Raw genomic sequence first — 18,442 nt, forward strand, 5'->3', positions numbered from 1 at the left:
GCTAGCAGCTTACTCCCTTCCCCGAAGGCCTGCCATGCTTGTCTCTTTCAGTATAAGCCGAGTTTTCAGCACATTTTGTGCTGAAAACGTCCTCGGCTTATACTCGGGTCTCTGACTTATACTCAGTGTTTTTTTTTTAAGCCTCGGCTTATACTCGAGTATATCGGCTTATACTCGAGTTTTTTCTTCTTTTTCACATTTGCGGACGGAAGCCCTGCGGTGCAGTGAGAGGGCGGGCGGGGAGCCGCCAGCCTTCTCAGCTGAGGGAGGGAGGGTTTCCCCAACCGGTAGGTGCCTCATTTCCCACCCTCGGCTTATACTCGAGTCCCCAGTTTACCCCAGTTTTTGGGGTAAAATTGGGGACCTCGGCTTATACTCGGATCGGCTTATATTCGAGTATATACGGTACCTGCCTTCCATGCTGCCTTCCCGGTGGTCCCCCACACCCGCTTGCCTTCCCCTCAGCCTCGGGTCCCGCTGCCTGCATCCAGCCCATGATGGGGGACATGCTGCTTCCAGGCCGGGCCGCCCTCCTGGAGCAGTTTCTTTCTTCTCCCACAGCAGCCGCTGTTCAGACCAGGTGTGTGTGTTTGTATATGTGTGAAAGAAAGAAAGAAAGAAAGAAAGAAAGAAAGAAAGAAAGAAAGAAAGAAAGAAAGAAAGAAAGAAAGAAAGAAAGAAAGAAAGAGGAAGGAAGGAAGGAAGGAAGGAAGGAAGGAAGGAAGGGCCTCTGTGGCTCAGACTGTTAAGTCAGTCTGTTATTAACAGCAGCTGCTTGCAATTACTGCAGGTTCAAGCCCCACCAGGCCCAAGGTTGGCTCAACCTTCCATCCTTTATAAGGTAGGTAAAATGAGGACCCAGATTGTTGGGGGGCAATAAGTTGACTTTGTATATAATATACAAATGGATGAAGACTATTGCTTGACATAGTGTAAGCTGCCCTGAGAAGGCGGAAGGAAGGAAGGAAGGAAGGAAGGAAAGAAACAGAAAAAGAAAGAAAGAAAGGAAGGAGTGATGTCATGTCATGGCTTAAATTTTATTGGCTTTAAATTTTTATTATTAATTTTAATGGGTTTTAGTTTTATATGTTCCAAAGTTTTTAAGCCAATTATGTAATAAGTTTTTTAATTCGTATTTTAATTGTATATTACACTGTTTGTTTTACCTTGGCTGTACACCGCCCTGAGTCCTTCGGGAGAAGGGCGGTATAAAAATCGAATAAATAATAATAATAATAATAATAATAATAATGTTGGCCACACCCACCAAGCCACACCCACCGAACTGGTGGCGAAATTTTTTTATATTTCACCACTGGTCAGAGGTCACTTTTTTCAGGGCCGTTGTAACTCTGAACGGCCACTAAACGAACTTAACAAATGTCTCACTCAACAACAGGAATTTTGGGCTTCATTGTGGTCGTAAGTTGAGGACTACCTGTATTTGTAAAAAAGAGGAAGGGCTTGTATTCTGTTACAGGGGTCTCCAGCCTTGGCAACTTTAAAGACTTGTGGACTTCAACTCCCAGCTTTGCTGGCTGAGGAACTCTGGGAGTTGAAGTCCACAAGTCTTAAAATTGCCAAGGTTGGAGACCCCTGTTTTATAAGGTTGGGGCTGCCATTTTGGCTTTTGTGACCTCTCCTGCAGAAGCTGCTGAGGATAACTCCAATTTCAGGGGGGTGTGGAAAAACAAAGTCTGTGATTTCATAGGTTCCAATTCAGTTCAGCCCAAAGATTGAGGCCTTTGTCCAAAAAAAAGAAAAAAAAGAAAAAAAGCCCAAAGAAAAGACACAACCAACAGCCACCTATTTATTACAAAGGAATCACACATAATAATTCATGAAAATCACAATATACTGGGTTTGGCGAGCCTAATCCGGTTCAATTCATCGCAGGGTTTACCGCCAATTTTGCCAAGCGAGCTCCGGACCTCCCCCTCTTGGGTTTGGATTGGAGTGGGAAAAATTATGGCTTCTCTCCTAACTCGATTTTCTTTCTCCCCCCCCCCCCCCATGCATAATAAAAAAACCCAGATCCGTTTCTAAGGTTACTTTTTCTACCCTCCTCTATTCTGGATTCTATAGTTCGGTTTAGAGACATCTGGCTTCGTGGCAGCAAATAAAACTTGGGATTAGTTTTGTCCAGGGGTGAAATGCTCCCGGTTCGGACTGGATCACCCGATCCGGTAGCGATGGCGGCGGGTGGTTCGGAGAACCAATAGCAAAAATCCCTGCCTCCCCCTGCCGATTCCCAGTTGAGCTGCGCGATCATCAGAGGTTTGGGTTTTTTTGACTTTTAAAAGCATGTTTTCTTCAGTGGAAAAAATGCTTTTAAAAGTAAAAAAAAAAAGCCTCTGATGATCACACGGCTCAGCTGGGATCGTCAGAACCCTTTAAAAGCATTTTTTTGACAACCTCTTTAGCTGAAGAGATTGTTGAAAAAATGTTTTTAAAAGTTAAAAAAAAAGTTGGCCACACCCACCCAGTCACATTACCCCGCCCTCCCAAGCCACGCCCACATATCCGGTAGTAACAAATTTTATATTTCACCCCTGGTTTCGTTGCCGGGTAGCATCTTGGATGCCATCTGTTTTTCTCTCGCACATACATAGCAGGCCTGCCAGTAAATACAACCCACAACCTGAGACAACACCGACGGTTATACTTTTAACCCCTCCCCATCTTTGTGGGTCCGTTTGTGGACCACTAAGTGCGCGCTGCAGGTAAAACACCTGCCGCAAATCAGACAGGAGTAAGGTTTCTCCCCCGTGTGGATTCTCTGGTGTTGCATGAGGTGTGCGCTCTGGCTGAAGCTTTTCCCGCAAGTGCCGCATTTGTAGGGTTTCTCGCCCGTGTGGGTCCGTTCGTGCTTCACCACATCCGAACTGGTGGTGAAGCTTTTCCCACACAGGGAACATTTATAGGGTTTCTCCCCAGTGTGGATCCTTTTGTGCTTCACGAGATCCGAGCTGGAGCGGAAGCTTTTTCCGCAAGCCGGGCACTTGCAGGGTTTCTCGCCCGTGTGCGTCCTCTCGTGCTGGGTGAGGATCATGCTCTGGCTGAAGCACTTCCCGCAGTACGAGCATTTGTAAGGCCTCTCCCCCGTGTGGCTCCGCTGGTGTTTCACGAGACCCGAATTGGAAGCGAAACTCTCCCCGCAGGTGAGGCAGGTGTACGGCTTCTCGCCCGTGTGCGTCCTCTCGTGCTGGATCAGGTTCGAGCTCCGTTTGAAGCTCTTCTCGCAGAGGGAGCAGTTGTACGGTTTCTCTTCCGTGTGGGTCTTTTTGTGGTTGACAAAGTTGGAGCTGGTGGTGAAACGCTTCCCGCACTCGGGACACTGATAGGGCCGTTCCCCCGTGTGGGTCCTCTGATGGGTCATGAGGTGGGCGTTGGAGCAGAAGCTTTTGCCGCAGAGGAAGCACTTGTACGGCTTCTCCGCCGTGTGGAAGCGTTCGTGAACGATCAGGTAGGAGCGCTGATTGAACCGCTTCTCGCACACGGTGCACTTGTACGGCTTCTCTCCCGTGTGGATCCGCTCGTGTTTCACGAGATCCGAGCTCTGGTGGAAGCTCCTCCCACAATCCGCGCATTTGTAAGGCTTCTCCCCCGAGTGGTTGCGCTTTTGATGGCTGATCAGGCTGGAGATGCTACAGAAGCTCTTCCCGCAATCGGAGCAGATGTACGACGTCCCTTCGACGGAATGGCCTTCTTCCAGCACAGGGATCATGCTTGGCAGACCCACCGAGCCGTGTTGGATCTCACAGATCCCTTCCACTTTGCGGAAACCCGAAATTTCGGGGGCTCTTTCCAGGAAGGAAACACATGGTTCCAGGAATCCAGGCGTTGTCACGTCAGCGGTTTCCTCATTGTCGTCCATCGGTCCGCCTGCCGCTCGCTTTGTTAAAAAAAGAGAACAAAAAAAAAACCAGGTGAATCGGGCGACGTTCCAAAAAGATTATAACGACGGTCCTCGACTTTACGACCACAGTCGAGTCCAAAAAAACCACTGTAGCTAAGCAAGACGTCCGTTCGATGAGCTTTGCCCCGTTTTGCAACCTTTCTTGCCACAGAGGTTAAGTGAATCACTGCCGTCGTTATGTGAGTCCCACAGCTGTTAAGTGAACCTGGCTTTCCCACTGAGCTGACTAGGTGGCTCAGTGGCTAAGATGCTGAGCTTGTCGATCGGAAAGGTCGATCGGAAAGTTTGGCGGTTCGAAGCCTTAGTAGAGGTCTCCTGCGTGAGCAGGGGGTTGGACTAGACGACCTCTAAGGTCCCTTCCAACTCTGTTACTGTTACTGTCTTGTCGGAAGGTGGCAAACAGGTGATCTCAGGACCTCCGGGCGGGGGGGGGGGGGGGGGGCACTGCAACTACCATAAACATGACTCAGTTGCCAAGTGTCCGACTTTTGATCACATGACCCTGAGGATGCCACAATGGTCGTAGGTGTGAAAAACGATCGTAAGTCGCTTTTTTTTAGTGCCGCTGTAACTTTGAACGGTCACTAAACTGAACGGCTGTTAAGTCCGAGGACTACTTGTAATCTGTCGGCTTGATAATTGAGAAAGGGCCGGTTGCGGATCCATATTCCTAGTGAGACACATGAGGTGTGGAACCTCAACAGGCCTTCTTAAAGGTGCCCTCATGTTATGGAATTTTCTTCCTTGGGAAATAGGGATGGCCCATTCTACTGTCACTTTAAGTACTAGCTAAAGCAGGGGTCTCCAACCTTGTCAACTTTGAGACTTGTGGACTTCAACTCCAGCTGGCTGAGGAACTCTGGGAGTTGAAGTCCACAAGTCTCAAAGTTGACAAGGTTGAGACTGAGTTCAAGAGGCAACTGGCCTTTCAGGTTTTTCTTTGAAGATGTTTCACTTCTCATCCAAGAAGCTTCAAAGAAAAAAACTAGAAAGTCCAGTTGCCTCTTGAAGAAAAAAACAAAACACCTTTGAGACAACTATGACCTGGATGACTTGAGAATCTCCATAGACATTTAGCTTAAAGTACCATTTTGTTCCTGCAGGAGGCGGTAGTTGGCCCTTTAATCTAAGAATAATCTCTACAATCCTTTAATTGAATGATCAGCACAATGTGTGAGATGTCCATGAGCTTTTATTGATATCCCACGGTTAATGTCTTGCCTTTTTCTTGATTGTGCTGTCCAGAGTCACCCACCAGCTGAGATTAATGGAATAACCCTTGGGAGACAGGAGGAAGGGCTGTGGTATTTCTCAACCTTGACAGCTTTAAGAGGCAGGGACTTCGATTCCCAACCAAGCATGAATTCTGGGAGTTGAAGTCCACGCATCAGGTTGAGAAACACCCACCTAGGCCATGGGTCTCCAAATTTGGCAATTTTAAGACCTTGTGGACTTCAACTCCCAGAATTCCCCTGCCAGAATGGAATTGAAGTCCACCAGTCTTAAAATTGGCAAGTTTGGAGATCCCTGACCTAGGCAATGGTTAGACAAGACACCTCTCAACCCATAGAAGAAATGGGACCATGGAAAGCAACACCGAAGGACCTCTCCTCCCTAGTTCTCTAGGACAGGGGTCTCCAACCTTGTCAACTTTGAGACTTGTGGACTTCAACTCCAGCTGGCTGAGGAACTCTGGGAGTTGAAGTCCACAAGTCTCAAAGTTGACAAGGTTGGAGACCCCTGAGCTTTTCTTCAAGAGGCAACTGGACTTTCAGGTTTTTCTTTGAAGATGTTTCACTTCTCATCCAAGAAGCTTCAAAGAAAAAAACTAGAAAGTCCAGTTGCCTCTTGAAGAAAAAAACAAAACACCTTTGAGACAACTATGACCTGGATGACTTGAGAATCTCCATAGACATTTAGCTTAAAGTACCATTTTGTTCCTGCAGGAGGCGGTAGTTGGCCCTTTAATCTAAGAATAATCTCTACAATCCTTTAATTGAATGATCAGCACAATGTGTGAGATGTCCATGAGCTTTTATTGATATCCCACGGTTAATGTCTTGCCTTTTTCTTGATTGTGCTGTCCAGAGTCACCCACCAGCTGAGATTAATGGAATAACCCTTGGGAGACAGGAGGAAGGGCTGTGGTATTTCTCAACCTTGACAGCTTTAAGAGGCAGGGACTTCGATTCCCAACCAAGCATGAATTCTGGGAGTTGAAGTCCACGCATCAGGTTGAGAAACACCCACCTAGGCCATGGGTCTCCAAATTTGGCAATTTTAAGACCTTGTGGACTTCAACTCCCAGAATTCCCCTGCCAGAATGGAATTGAAGTCCACCAGTCTTAAAATTGGCAAGTTTGAAGATCCCTGACCTAGGCAATGGTTAGACAAGACACCTCTCAACCCATAGAAGAAATGGGACCATGGAAAGCAACACCGAAGGACCTCTCCTCCCTAGTTCTCTAGGACAGGGGTCTCCAACCTTGGCAACTTTAATACTTGTGGACTTCAACTCCCAGAATTTTGCTGGCTGAGGAACTCTGGGAGTTGAAGTCCACAAGTCTTAAAGTTGCCAAGGTTGGAGACCCCTGATCTAGAATGTTTTGTTGCGTTACAGAATTTGCCTCCTGGATGCTCATGATCTGTTTCTTAATTGTTTTTACTTTTTCAGTGTAAGAGTCATCTGGAGTCAGGCCGCCTCTGCATTGTACAGGCGGCCCTCAAGTTACAATCATTTGTTTAGTGACAAATGACACTGAAAAATGTGACTGATGACCGTTTTTCACACTTACGACCGTTGCTGCATCCCCCATGGTCACACAATCAAATTCAAAGGCTTGGCAACTGGTATGTATTTTATGACAGTTGCAGTGACCCCCCCGGAATCATGTGATTACCTTTGGCGACCTTCCGATAAGCGAAATCAATGGGGAAGCAAGACTCACTTAATGACCGTGTCAGTAAGTGAACTGCATTTAAACTGTGGTAAGATAGGTCATACAATGAGGCAGAACTCACTTAACAGCCGTCTTGCTTAACCACGGAAAACCTGAGCTCAGTGGCGGTCATCAGTCGAGGACCACCTAAATTAAATAAATACATCTTTTTAAAAAAAATTGGTTGTGATCCCCCCCAGAGCCTGATTTGGATCGGGGTGGGTGGGCTTTAAATACAGTTAAATAAATAAATAATTTCTCCTTTTTCTATTGCTGGGAACTCCTGCTCAGCTGAAGTATCAGTTCCTGTTATGTGACAAGATGAAATTGAGCTCACGTACAGAGGGGACTATTTTGATGACTCATCTCTTTGATCGCCGTCTGAAAGCGAACAAACGCTTCACTTATTTCTATCATTAGGGTTTTTTTCTCACCTTCTAGAGCAGAGGTCTTCAAACTTAGCAGCTTTAAGACTTGTGGACTTCAACTCCCAGAATTCTCCAGCCAGCTATGCTGGCTGGAGAATTCCTGGGAGTTGAAGTCCACAAGTCTTAAAGCTGCCAGGTTTGGGGACTCTTGTTCTACAGACTGACTCTTGCTTGGAAAGACACCCAACGATCCAAATAAAGATCTTAACTCCAGTCCAAAATATCACGTCGGCTATTCAGTTTCTCTATTCCGTGACAGAGGGCCGAAGAAAAGGGAAAGAGGATTATCGTTAGCAGTGGGTTTATTTCAAATGACTTAAGGCTCCAGCAGGAACATTCTAGACCCGTTCTTCCCAAAGCGTTTTCCCTCCTTACGTGTTTCTTTGATGATGCAAAGAGAAAGCTAGATAAAAGCTCCATTTTAAACTGCACAGCTTGACGGGGGGGAAAAAACCCTGTCATTTATGATCAATAAAAGCACTAGGCCTGGCAAGCACCCATCCCCAATTAGCTTTTTACAGGGGTGCCTTTGAACAAAAATCTTTGATGAAGATACTTGCAGGCGCCAAGGGTTGCCTCCTCTGTTCTTTTCAAACACTGCACACATCTGCACATCCAGCCGGAGTTTAGCTTGTCCTCCCCAAAGTCCATTCTGGCTCTTTTCATTTAACGCTGAGAAGCCAAACTGAGTTGAAGCGGAAGGTGGAGACTGTCCAACCTTGGAGCCCCTAATGTACCTAAAGGGACAGAAGCCCCTTCCTATCGTACACTGAAGCATCAAATCCAGCAAGGTCTTAACAAAACAGGGGAAGTCGGGGTAGAACAGCTGTCAATCATCCATTTGCCTTTCACTCATTCTCAGGAACATCACAGCCTCCCAGATGAGGTCAGCTCCAACCCTTAGGACCTTTCAGAAAACCCTCCAAATGTATGGGGTTGTTTTTTTTTCAAGCAAGCTGGAGATCCCGTCATTGGGAGCTTGCCCGTTGGTAATATTTCTAACCCCTCTCCTCTCCTAACCCCTGTTTATTTAACAGAATAACAGAGTTGGAAAGATCCTTGGAGATCATCTAGCCCAACCCCACCGCCCGAGCACGAGACCTTATTCTACCATTTCAGACCAACGGTTGTCCAATCTCTTCTTAAAAGCCTCCAGTGATGGAGCACCCACAACTTCCGAAGGCAAGCCGTTCCCACTGGCTGTTTGGTCAGGAAACTGGTTTTGATTGCTACTGAAACGTATCTCTACGGTTGCTATGGGGTTTTGTAACATACAAAACGTTTGCAATGGAATGATTTAACTCCTGGTTCTATTTGCGTCCCGATCCTGCCCAGAGTCAGTTCGTGCGAGAGATGAGCACCCAGATAAATCTGACAAATCAAATCAAAGCAAATCAAAATAATAAAATAAAATAAAAAAATAAAATAAAGGCACCCCAGTTTGCAAAGGTTTGCTGCAAACACCCCCCCCCTTTTTTTTTTCCCATGCAAGGAAAGGCTTTGACATCTGTCTGCTTCTGCGGAGCTCAGATCAGGTTGCAAAAGGAGCTTTTGTTTGGAAGGATCTCCCCTCTTCCCCATTTAAAGGGGGCGGGGGAAAAACCCTCCCATTTCCCCCCCCCTTTCCCCAGTTCAGCGCTCCCTCCCCTCCCCATCCACCCTCCTGGCTCTTCCCCCCCCCACCCAGCTCCTTTTGTCTGCAAAAACCAGCCTCGGGGAAAAAACGGCGGGGCCTCTTCCCCGCTCAACCCCCCCCCACCTGCAAGGTGCGTCTCGGAAGCCGCTTCTCCGAAAAGCCGCGGCGATCGCAAAAGCCGCCAGGCGGACCAGCCTCCGCCTGAGCGATGGGAAGGGCGCCGGCGATGGGGTGGGGGGGCGGGTATGCGGGGGGAACGAGAGGAGAGGAAGTGGCGAGGAGGGGGAACGTAAGGGAGAAGGAACAGGAAGTGGCCTTCCCTTTTATCACCCCCCCTCATTCGCGCGTTCGTACGGTCTCTCTAGGAACTGAGTGGCCTTCCCTTTTATCGCCCCCCCCTCGCTCGGGCGTTTGTACGGTCTCTCTAGGAATCGGGGTGGCAGGCTCGACTGTCGGATCCCCCCCCGAACGTTCCATTCGGGGATCTGGCTGGTCCGAACTACAAAGAGCGGCGCCTAACATATATGTTGGACTCCGACACCCATCGTGCTTATAAATTATGGGCGTTGGAGTTTGCAACTTGCAAGGGTGCCAGGCTGGGGAAGGCTGGCTTCATGCAGCAGTGTGAATGGATTTTTTTTTTTTTTTGGAAGGCACCTGGCTGGATTGAATGTTCAGAAGGCTCCCCACTTTGAAAAGTCTTTCGCAGCACTTTCTTCAACATATAATAAACAGAGAATTCGAATTAAGTTAAAAGATTCTGATCTGCCAGCAAGCCTCAAAATAAAGATACAGCGGGAAAAAAACCCACTTGGCTTGCATTTGACACCTGGACTAAAATTAATTAAGAGCACTTCATTGGTTCCATCAAAAAAAAACAACCCACCACCAGAATCCTCTCAATAATAAGGAGAAATCACAATTCAACCCACTATTAATAAATTCACATCTAGGAAAGAATCTACATATCTGAAGGCAATTGTCCTTCCCAGACTTCACGTCCTCAGGGCAACATCCAAATACCACATGATCAAAGCTCAGGGCAGAAGCACCTCAATCTGCAAATCTAAACCTCAAACCTGCTTGTCATTTTAATATATCTCTAATGGTACATCCCTAACAATGCAGGCTATTTTTAACTTGTTTGTTTAATGGTTTGTTTGTTGTTTAACCAACTAAGACGATTAAGGGCCTGGAAACTAAAACGGTTGCAGGAATTGGGTTTGTGTAGTCTAGTGAAACGAAGGAGTAGGAGGTGACATGATAAGAGGGTTCCAATATTTGAGGGGCTGCCACAAGGAAGAAGGGGGTCAACTTATTTTCCAGAGAGAAGAAGCAATGGATGGAAACTAATCAAGGAGAGAAGCAGCCTAGAACTAAGAAGAAACTTCTTAACAATGTGAACAATTATCCAGTGGAATAGCTTGCCTCTAGAAGTTGTGGGTGCTCTTTTAAGAAGAGACTGGACAGCCACATGTCTGGAATGGTATAGAGTTTCCTGCTTGGATGGGGTGGGGTTGGGCTAGAAGACCACCGAATGCCTCCCACCGGCCCGTGCGCTCTCACAGGGAGGGACTCCTCAGGGTGCCGTCGGCCAGGCAGTGCCGACTGGCGACGCCCAGGGGAAGGGCCTTTTCTGTGGGGGCTCCCACCCTCTGGAACGAGCTTCCCCCAGGACTCCGTCAACTTCCTGACCTTCGGACCTTCCGCCGCGAGCTTAAGACACATCTATTTATCTGCGCAGGACTGGACTAGAGTTTTAAATTTTAAATGTCTAAATTTTAGATTTGGTTTTAAATTGGGTTTTATTATTTATATGTCTATTTTAAATATTTGGCCTATATAATAAGTTTTTTAGATGAATGTTTTACTTTGTATATTTATGTGTTTTTTATATGGCTGTAGGGAGATAGGGCGGTATAAAAGTATGAATGAATGAATAAATAAATAAATAAATAAGAAGATCTCCAAGGTCCCTTCCAACTCTGGTATTTTGTTAACCACTATATGTGGTTGAATGAATAAACTACTCTACTTCCAGCAGCTGCCATTTGTGTTTATTTGTAACTGGGTTCACAAAAATAATAATAGATCTCAAAAGAAACCAGCATGGATGCATAAAGAACTATCTGACAAATTGAAAGACAAAAAGGACAAATATAAAAAGTGGAAAGGGGGGCAAATAACTAAGGCAGAATATCAGCAAATAGCCCGAGCCTGTAAAGATGAAGTGAGGAAAGCTAAGGCTCACAATGAACAAAGGCTAGCGACAAAAGTAAAAAATAACAAAAAAAGCTTCTTCCAACATGTTAAAAACAAGAAAAAAGTCAAGGAAACAATTGGCCCATTGCTGGGAGAAAGTGGCAAGAAGATGACAAGCAACAGGGAGAAAGCAGATCTACTTAACTCATTTTTTGCATCTGTCTTTACACAAAAGGAAAAAACAATCCAACCTATCAAAAACAGCACCACAAAAAACAGATTAGAAACACAAGTTAAAATAGGGAAGAAAATGGTAAGTGAACACCTGTCTACCCTAGATGAGTTCAAATCACCAGGACCGGATGGATTACACCCCAAGGTTCCGAAGGAACTGGCAGACGTGATCTCAGAACCACTGAACTATATCTTTCAAAGATCCTGGAGCACAGGAGAGCTGCCAGAGGACTGGAAAAGAGCTGATGTAGTTCCCATCTTCAAAAAAGGAAAAAAAACAGACCCAGGAAACTACAGACCTATCAGCCTAGTAAAGCATTTGATAAAGTAGACCATAACCTACTACTAGATAAAGTAGAAAAATGTGGGTTAGACAGCACCACCACCAGATGGATTCGTAACTGGCTGACCAACCGCACTCAACGTGTAGTCCTCAATGGAACTACATCCACATGGAGGGAAGTATGCAGTGGAGTACCCCAAGGCTCTGTTTTAGGCCCAGTACTCTTCAACATCTTCATCAATGACTTGGACGAGGGGATAGATGGGGAACTCATCAGATTTGCAGATGACACCAAGCTGGCAGGAATAGCCAACACTCCAGAAGATAGGCTCAAGTTACAGAAAGATCTTGACAGACTTGAACATTGGGCGCTATCTAACAAAATGAAATTCAACAGTGAAAAAAGTAAGGTTCTACATTTAGGCAAAAAAACCAAAATGCACAGGTACCGTATATGTGGTACCTTGCTCAATAGTAGTACCTGTGAGAGGGATCTTGGAGTCCCAGTGGATAACCATTTAGATATGAGCCAGCAGTGTATGGATATATCATTGGTTCAGGTTTTCTTAGGCCTCACAGCCGGGAGAACTTGACTTGACTTTTTTCAGTGCTACATGACAGCCATGATTAATAGTACCCATAGTTCTGATTTCCCTGAATTAGGTTTCTATTCCGCTGAACCTTCCCTGAGTTAGATACATAGTTTTGCTCTCCCTGAATAAGGCCCCTAACTTTCCCTGAGTTAGTTTTACATTCCTGAGTTGGGTTTCTATTCAGGTAAAATGCATGATTTCCTGAAAAACACGTGGTATTTTGCTAATACGTATACTTTAAACGCTTGCTGATTGGTGATGTTAAGTTTCTATATGCTAATTCCCTCCTTGCTGTAGTTACCCCTCCCTGCTAAAACTGCATAATAAAAGAGACTGTTGCGATCTAAGGGGGACCCTTTTTACGATTCCTTTTACAACCCCTTTCTTCGTGCTCTCTCATCTTGAAAAACTCCTGGTGTGGTGTCTTTTATTTGGCTTCTTTCGTCCTTGCGAGGACCCACTAAATTGTCTCAGCGAGGGCTGAGACCCGTTCCTGCGGGAACCCAGGACAACATCAACAGGGAACCTTGGACTACAAATAAGTGTTGCAGACCAACAGCAACATCTGGGGGCTCGTCCTGTCCTGTTGTGTTGTCCAGAGGCGCGATCGTTGTCTAGCGGTGCGTCACCTTCACCCTCATTGCTTACCCGTCGGGGACGCGACACGTGCACACGTAAGTAATGGGCTCCTCGAACTCGAAAGTCTCATCATGGCATAGGAATGAGCTTTACTCTCTGGTGAAGAAGGCTAATTGTTTGCAAAAAGTTAATGGCACCACTGTCTATCCTCTTTCTAAGAAATCTCTTACCTCTTTTCTATCCTATGTTCATGAAAAGTGCCCTGCCTACCCGGAGGAAGGTACTCTTAAGAAGGCTACCTGGACGCGCTTGGGAAAATTCCTCCATGACCACCCTCGAGCTCCGCCTGATATTCTAGTGACTTGGCGGGCCATTACGGCTGCTCTTGGCACCCTCTATCCTAATTCTCCTTCTACTGATTCGGCTGCTCCGCTCTCTTCTACTATGGATGAATCCCTACCAACGGTCTCTCCACCTCCGTATGAATCTTCTTCTGTCTCTGTAGCTGCCTCTGCTCCCCCTGCAGACACAGCTCTTTCTCCCCCTGCAGCGTCTCCCCCTCCTCCGGAGGATACAGACACGGCTGCAGGCACTCTTTCTGCTTTGGTTGCCTTTTCTTCTCTTTCTCTAAGAACTGAACCCCCGATATCGGCTTACCCTTTAAACCTCAATCCAGCGGGAGGGGGACAGCCGATACATGAGAACATCAATGTACGGGTGCTTACAAATTTAAAAGAAGCTGTTACTTCCTACGGCATTCACTCTCCGTATGTAATGGGATTGCTTGATTCTTTAATAGATCCTTATCAAAAAATGACTTAAAAGGATCCACAATCACAGTCATGATTTAAACTGCTGAGTTTTCTCAGACAAGTTCCCCAGGTCTTTAAATGTTGTTTGATGATGTGTGTGCTTGTGTATGTATGTATGTGATCATTTTCAGACCTGCATAAGAATTGTAGAGATAATTGTGATGCTTGATTTGCATGGAATGTGTGTATGTGCAAAACTCATTGAGAAGGTGTGAAATTTCTGTGTTGTCTTTTGGCTTTGCAAGAAATGTATGCATGTGTGAGAAATTGTCTCTACATGTGTGTGTGTCCAGTGTGTGTGTCTTTAAGTGTATCTGTCTGCATAAATTCCGTATGCAAGCAGCCAGGTACTTTTGGGAAAAAAAATAAAACATTTTTTTTTTCCTTTTGCAAGCAAGTGAGTTACTTTTGGACATTTTTTTTTCTCTTCATATGCATGAGAGTGTCTTTCCAGTGAGTTACTTTTAACTTTTTTTTTTCTGCCCTCTGGCTTATCTTAACTACCCCCCCCCCTTCGTTCCTTGTAGTGCCAGGGAAAAGGGCGGGCTACGGGGGAGAACCATTCACCCCCACTCCATTTTTTTTTTCCTCTCTTCTTTCTTGTCTGAGACGGGAGGGACTATTAGGCTTTTTGGAAGCATTGCTTTTGTAAAAAGCTATGTAAAAAACTATGCAGATATATTTTCTTTTTAACCACAAAACAATTTTGATTCTAATTTTCAATCCTGAAAACACTTTTGATTTTACCTTTTAACCATGAAAACAATTTTGATTTTAATTTTTAACCCTACATACAATTTTGCTTTTGCTTTTAATTTTTAATTTTCCTTTTTCTGGAACTTTTTGAGGTTTAAACTGCCTGATTAAACCTAGCTTTGTATTTTTGAAGCTGTTAACATACATAAAGAGAGTTGAAAGGGACTCTTGGAGGTCTTCTAGTCCAACCCCCTGCCCAGGCAGGAAACCCTACAGCATTTCAGACACATGGCTATCTTCTTATGTATGGATGCATTTTTTTTTAAGCGTAAATCTGTTTTTTGGAAAATGCATTTAGGTTTTCCACACAAACTGACTCACCCTTATTTGCTGTTTGTATTGTTTCTTTTTCTTTTTTAGCAGCACAATATGTGTGTGCCCTGTTTTAGGAACTATTTCAGAGATGAGTTAGAAAGTTATAGGATGTGATAAGTTAGAAGGTTACAGAATGTGAAGAGAGAGTTACTAGTGCTGAGAAGGTTTTAGGAAGTTAGAAAAGTATAAGTAAGACAGATGGTGATTTTGCTAAGAATGTGGTTTGTTTTTGGAAGTTTTTGATAGCATGGATTTGTTAAGTGACCAACTTCCACATATGAATAAAAAGGGTGGGAGTTGGGTTTTTATTGATTGATTGTCTTTTTCTCTGTCTTCCACATAGTACCTTTCAACCTCATCTTAGACAGTCTATATGTTACTCAAATAGTAAAAACTATTTTTCAATCTTACTTGTCCCCTTCTCTTGATTCTAATCTCACTTCTCTTTTCACAACTTTACAGTCTCTCATTTACAAACGTACACATCCCTATTTTGTCACACATATACGTAGCTATCAACCTTTTCCTGGTTTTCTCCAGGAAGGGAACAATGTAGCAGACGCTGCGGCCTCTGCCTCCTCTCTTTTGAAACTTTCTCCTGTCTCTCCTTGGGACAGTCACTCCTATTTTCATCAAAACAAAAAGGCGCTCATGAAACAATTTGGCTTCACGGCTGCTGAGGCATCTGACATCAATGCCCTACTTGCAGCCGCCAAGGTAACTCTCTTCCAATGGGGGTCAACCCCAGAGGAACAGTGGCCTGTCAACTATGGCAAATGGATGTAACTCAATATCCATCCTTTGCTCCATGGAAATTCTTGCATGTATCAGTGGATACCTTCTCAGGCTTCATTCATGGCCACCCCTCAAAGGGGAGAAGCCACTAAACATGTAATCAATTATTTTATTCGGACCTTTGCATCGCTGGGATGCCCCAAAGAACTAAAAACAGACAATGGCTCTGCTTACATTGGTGCACCTTTTGCGACATTTTGTAACCAATGGTCCATTGTACACAAATTTGGTATTCCATACAACTCCCAGGGCCAGGCATTAGTAGAGCGCGCTAATAGCACATTAAAAACAGCCCTGGATAGATATAATCAGACACAAGGGAAAATTCCCCCTAGCCTCCCAGCTTTGCAAAACAGGCTTAACCTGTGTTTATTAATCATTGTATTCGGACTTTCGTAACGTTGGGATGTCCAAAAACTCTAAAAACTGACAATGGACCAGCCTATACGAGCTCTGCCTTTGCACAATTTTGCTATCGCTGGTCAATAATCCATAAATTCGGCATTCCTTTCAATAGCCAGGGCCAGGCCATTACTCTTAAACAGGCCTTGGACAGACACTTGGGGTCAAAAGGCATCAGCCCCCCGACACTCCCGGCGTTGCAAAATGTATTAAATGTTTGCTTGTATTCATTGAATTTTCTTAATCTAACTGGATCTCCTGCCTCTACTGCTGCCTCGAGACATTTTTCCGCTCCTCCCCTCCCCTCTTCTCGTCCTCTGGTATATTATAGGCATCTTCCGGATCCAGCTTGGAAAGGTCCAGCTCAATTGATTACCTGGGGAAAAGGCTACGCTGCAGTTCAATTGCCTGATCGAGTCCTGTGGGTTCCGGCTCGCTGTGTCCGCCCCTGTCATCTCAATCAACCAAAAAGAAAGATGAAGATCCTCCTGGTCCTATCCCTGATCTCTCTTGCCTCTTCTGTCTCTAATGCCTCTTCCTCTCTTCCTAAATGTACATGAAAATTTCCCTTCTCTCTGCTACCCATTTCTCCTCTGGCATATTTCGCTCCTTGCCCTCTTCCCACGTTTCTACCCCTGCAGCTCTCCGTTCGCGGCGCTCCTTATCCGAGCACAGCAGAACCTGCATTATCCATAAATTATACTTGGACTATTTTGGACTTCCAAGGAAACGTCCTTCATTCCATCTCTAATCGAACTCTGTGGCCTTGGTTTCCTGCACTCTCCTTTGACTTTGCTGAAATGCTGGTCGGCGCCCATGGATTTAAACATAAAACAAAATGTGATCCTTCCCCTTGGGACGTCTGGAAAATTGGTCCAGGCCTGTATATCTGCCCAGGACATCTTACTGATCTCTCCCACCTAGATGAATGTGGGACCATCTCTGATTGGTACTGCAAGTCCTGGCAATGTGTGTCAACCGGAAAGGTTTGGTGGACTGCTCCCTATACTACTGACTATATCAAAGCTATACTAGGCCCTGATAACAATTTGCCTTGGAATTCCTGCACCAATTGGGCCTGCTGCGGCGTTCGCCTCAATCCTATGACTGTTACTTTTACATCTCATGGAAGGAGTCTTCCGATTACTGAATGGCTTAAAGGGAAAAGATGGGGGGGAAGGTCGAACGATAATTCCGGATACAGACATCCAGGAAATATATTCATAATTCGTCTTACCATGTCCTTAGAAACATCCCCACCTGTGGGCCCAAACAAACAAGTCAATTCGCCCTTTTTACAGCCCTTGACTAAAAGCAACAATCCATTGGTGTCCCTGGTCTCCTCTGCGCATGATGCCCTTGTAGCAGCCCGTACTTTTCCTAACAATGATAGTAGATGTTGGCTGTGTCTGTCTTCTCAACCCCCTTTTTATGAGGCCATAGGTTTCGCCCTACCTTTTACCAATAGCACCTCAGATACTGGTTGCAGGTGGTCTAACTCTTCTATAACGGTATCCTCAATTGAAGGTCAAGGTTGTTGCCTTGGGTATGTACCCTCTAACTTTTCTCACTATTGTATCAATGCCTCCTCAGATGCCTATACTTCCTGCACAATATACTTGTCCAAAGAAAGGCTAGGACTTGACACTGGAGGGTGGACTATAATACACACTACTCTATCAACTGCAGATCTTTCCAAACGTTTAAACGGTCAGTTTTTTATTCCTTCCAATGGCTCTATTTGGGCCTGCTCTACGGGTGCTACTGCATGTGTCAGTGGAGACATTTTACACACAAAACACGCTTTTTGCATTCAGGTTTATCTTCTCCCTAAAATGTCTGTTTTTTCCAATTATGAGTTCTTTTCTCGCATAGAAACACCCCAATACCTTCCACGAACCAAACGGGAGGTGGTTACTACTATGACTTTGGCCCTTCTCCTGGGCCTAGGAGCCACTGGTGCTGCAACTGGAATCGCAGGAATGGTTGTGGCTGACAAAAACATCCGCAGGCTCAGTATTGAAATAGATGCTGATCTCAAACGCATTGAGCAAGCTATGGTTGCCTCCAAAATTCCTGACCTCTCTCTCCGAAGTTGTGTTACAAAATAGAAGGGGTTTGGACTTGCTATTCTTAAAACAGGGTGGTCTGTGTGTAGCTTTGAAAGAAGAATGTTGTTTTTACACTGAAAGTTCTGGTGTTGTGCTTGATTCTATGGCAGAATTAAATACCCGATTGAAAGATAGAAAAAGCGTTCTCAATCCCACACGTGGTATCAGGGAATGTTTAATCTCTCTCCCTGGTTGACCACCCTCCTCTCTGCCCTAGCTGGTCCTCTGATTTTGTTGCTCCTTGCATGTACAATTGGCCCATGTGTCATGGGGAGAGTTCTAGCATTCTTGAAACAACGACTAAACAGTATTGGAGATGATGTCCTCTTGCTAAAGCACACTGTTGAAAATGAATATAAACAACCTCTTTTAGAATTAGCCTCTGAGGCTGATGAAGACTCTGAATCGGGAACCATTCCTTTGGAAAAGTGTACTGAC

At 45.2% G+C, this 18,442-nt stretch overlaps 1 protein-coding gene across 1 annotated transcript; it reads right to left on the reverse strand.

Annotated features, from left to right (window-relative positions):
• Nucleotides 1-1,796: 1,796 nt before the first annotated feature.
• LOC131192782 (zinc finger protein 501-like) lies at nt 1,797-9,169 on the reverse strand. Its single transcript, XM_058172296.1, has 2 exons — nt 9,046-9,169; nt 1,797-3,895 (listed from the first exon to the last, which is right to left on the reverse strand). Exon 2 carries the CDS (start codon nt 3,875-3,877, stop codon nt 2,660-2,662), a length of 1,218 nt encoding a protein of 405 aa, XP_058028279.1. The 5' UTR covers nt 3,878-3,895; nt 9,046-9,169; the 3' UTR covers nt 1,797-2,659.
• Nucleotides 9,170-18,442: the final 9,273 nt, after the last annotated feature.

This window comes from Ahaetulla prasina, chromosome 2, assembly GCF_028640845.1.
Source record: "Ahaetulla prasina isolate Xishuangbanna chromosome 2, ASM2864084v1, whole genome shotgun sequence".
Classification (NCBI taxonomy): Eukaryota; Metazoa; Chordata; class Lepidosauria; order Squamata; family Colubridae; genus Ahaetulla; species Ahaetulla prasina.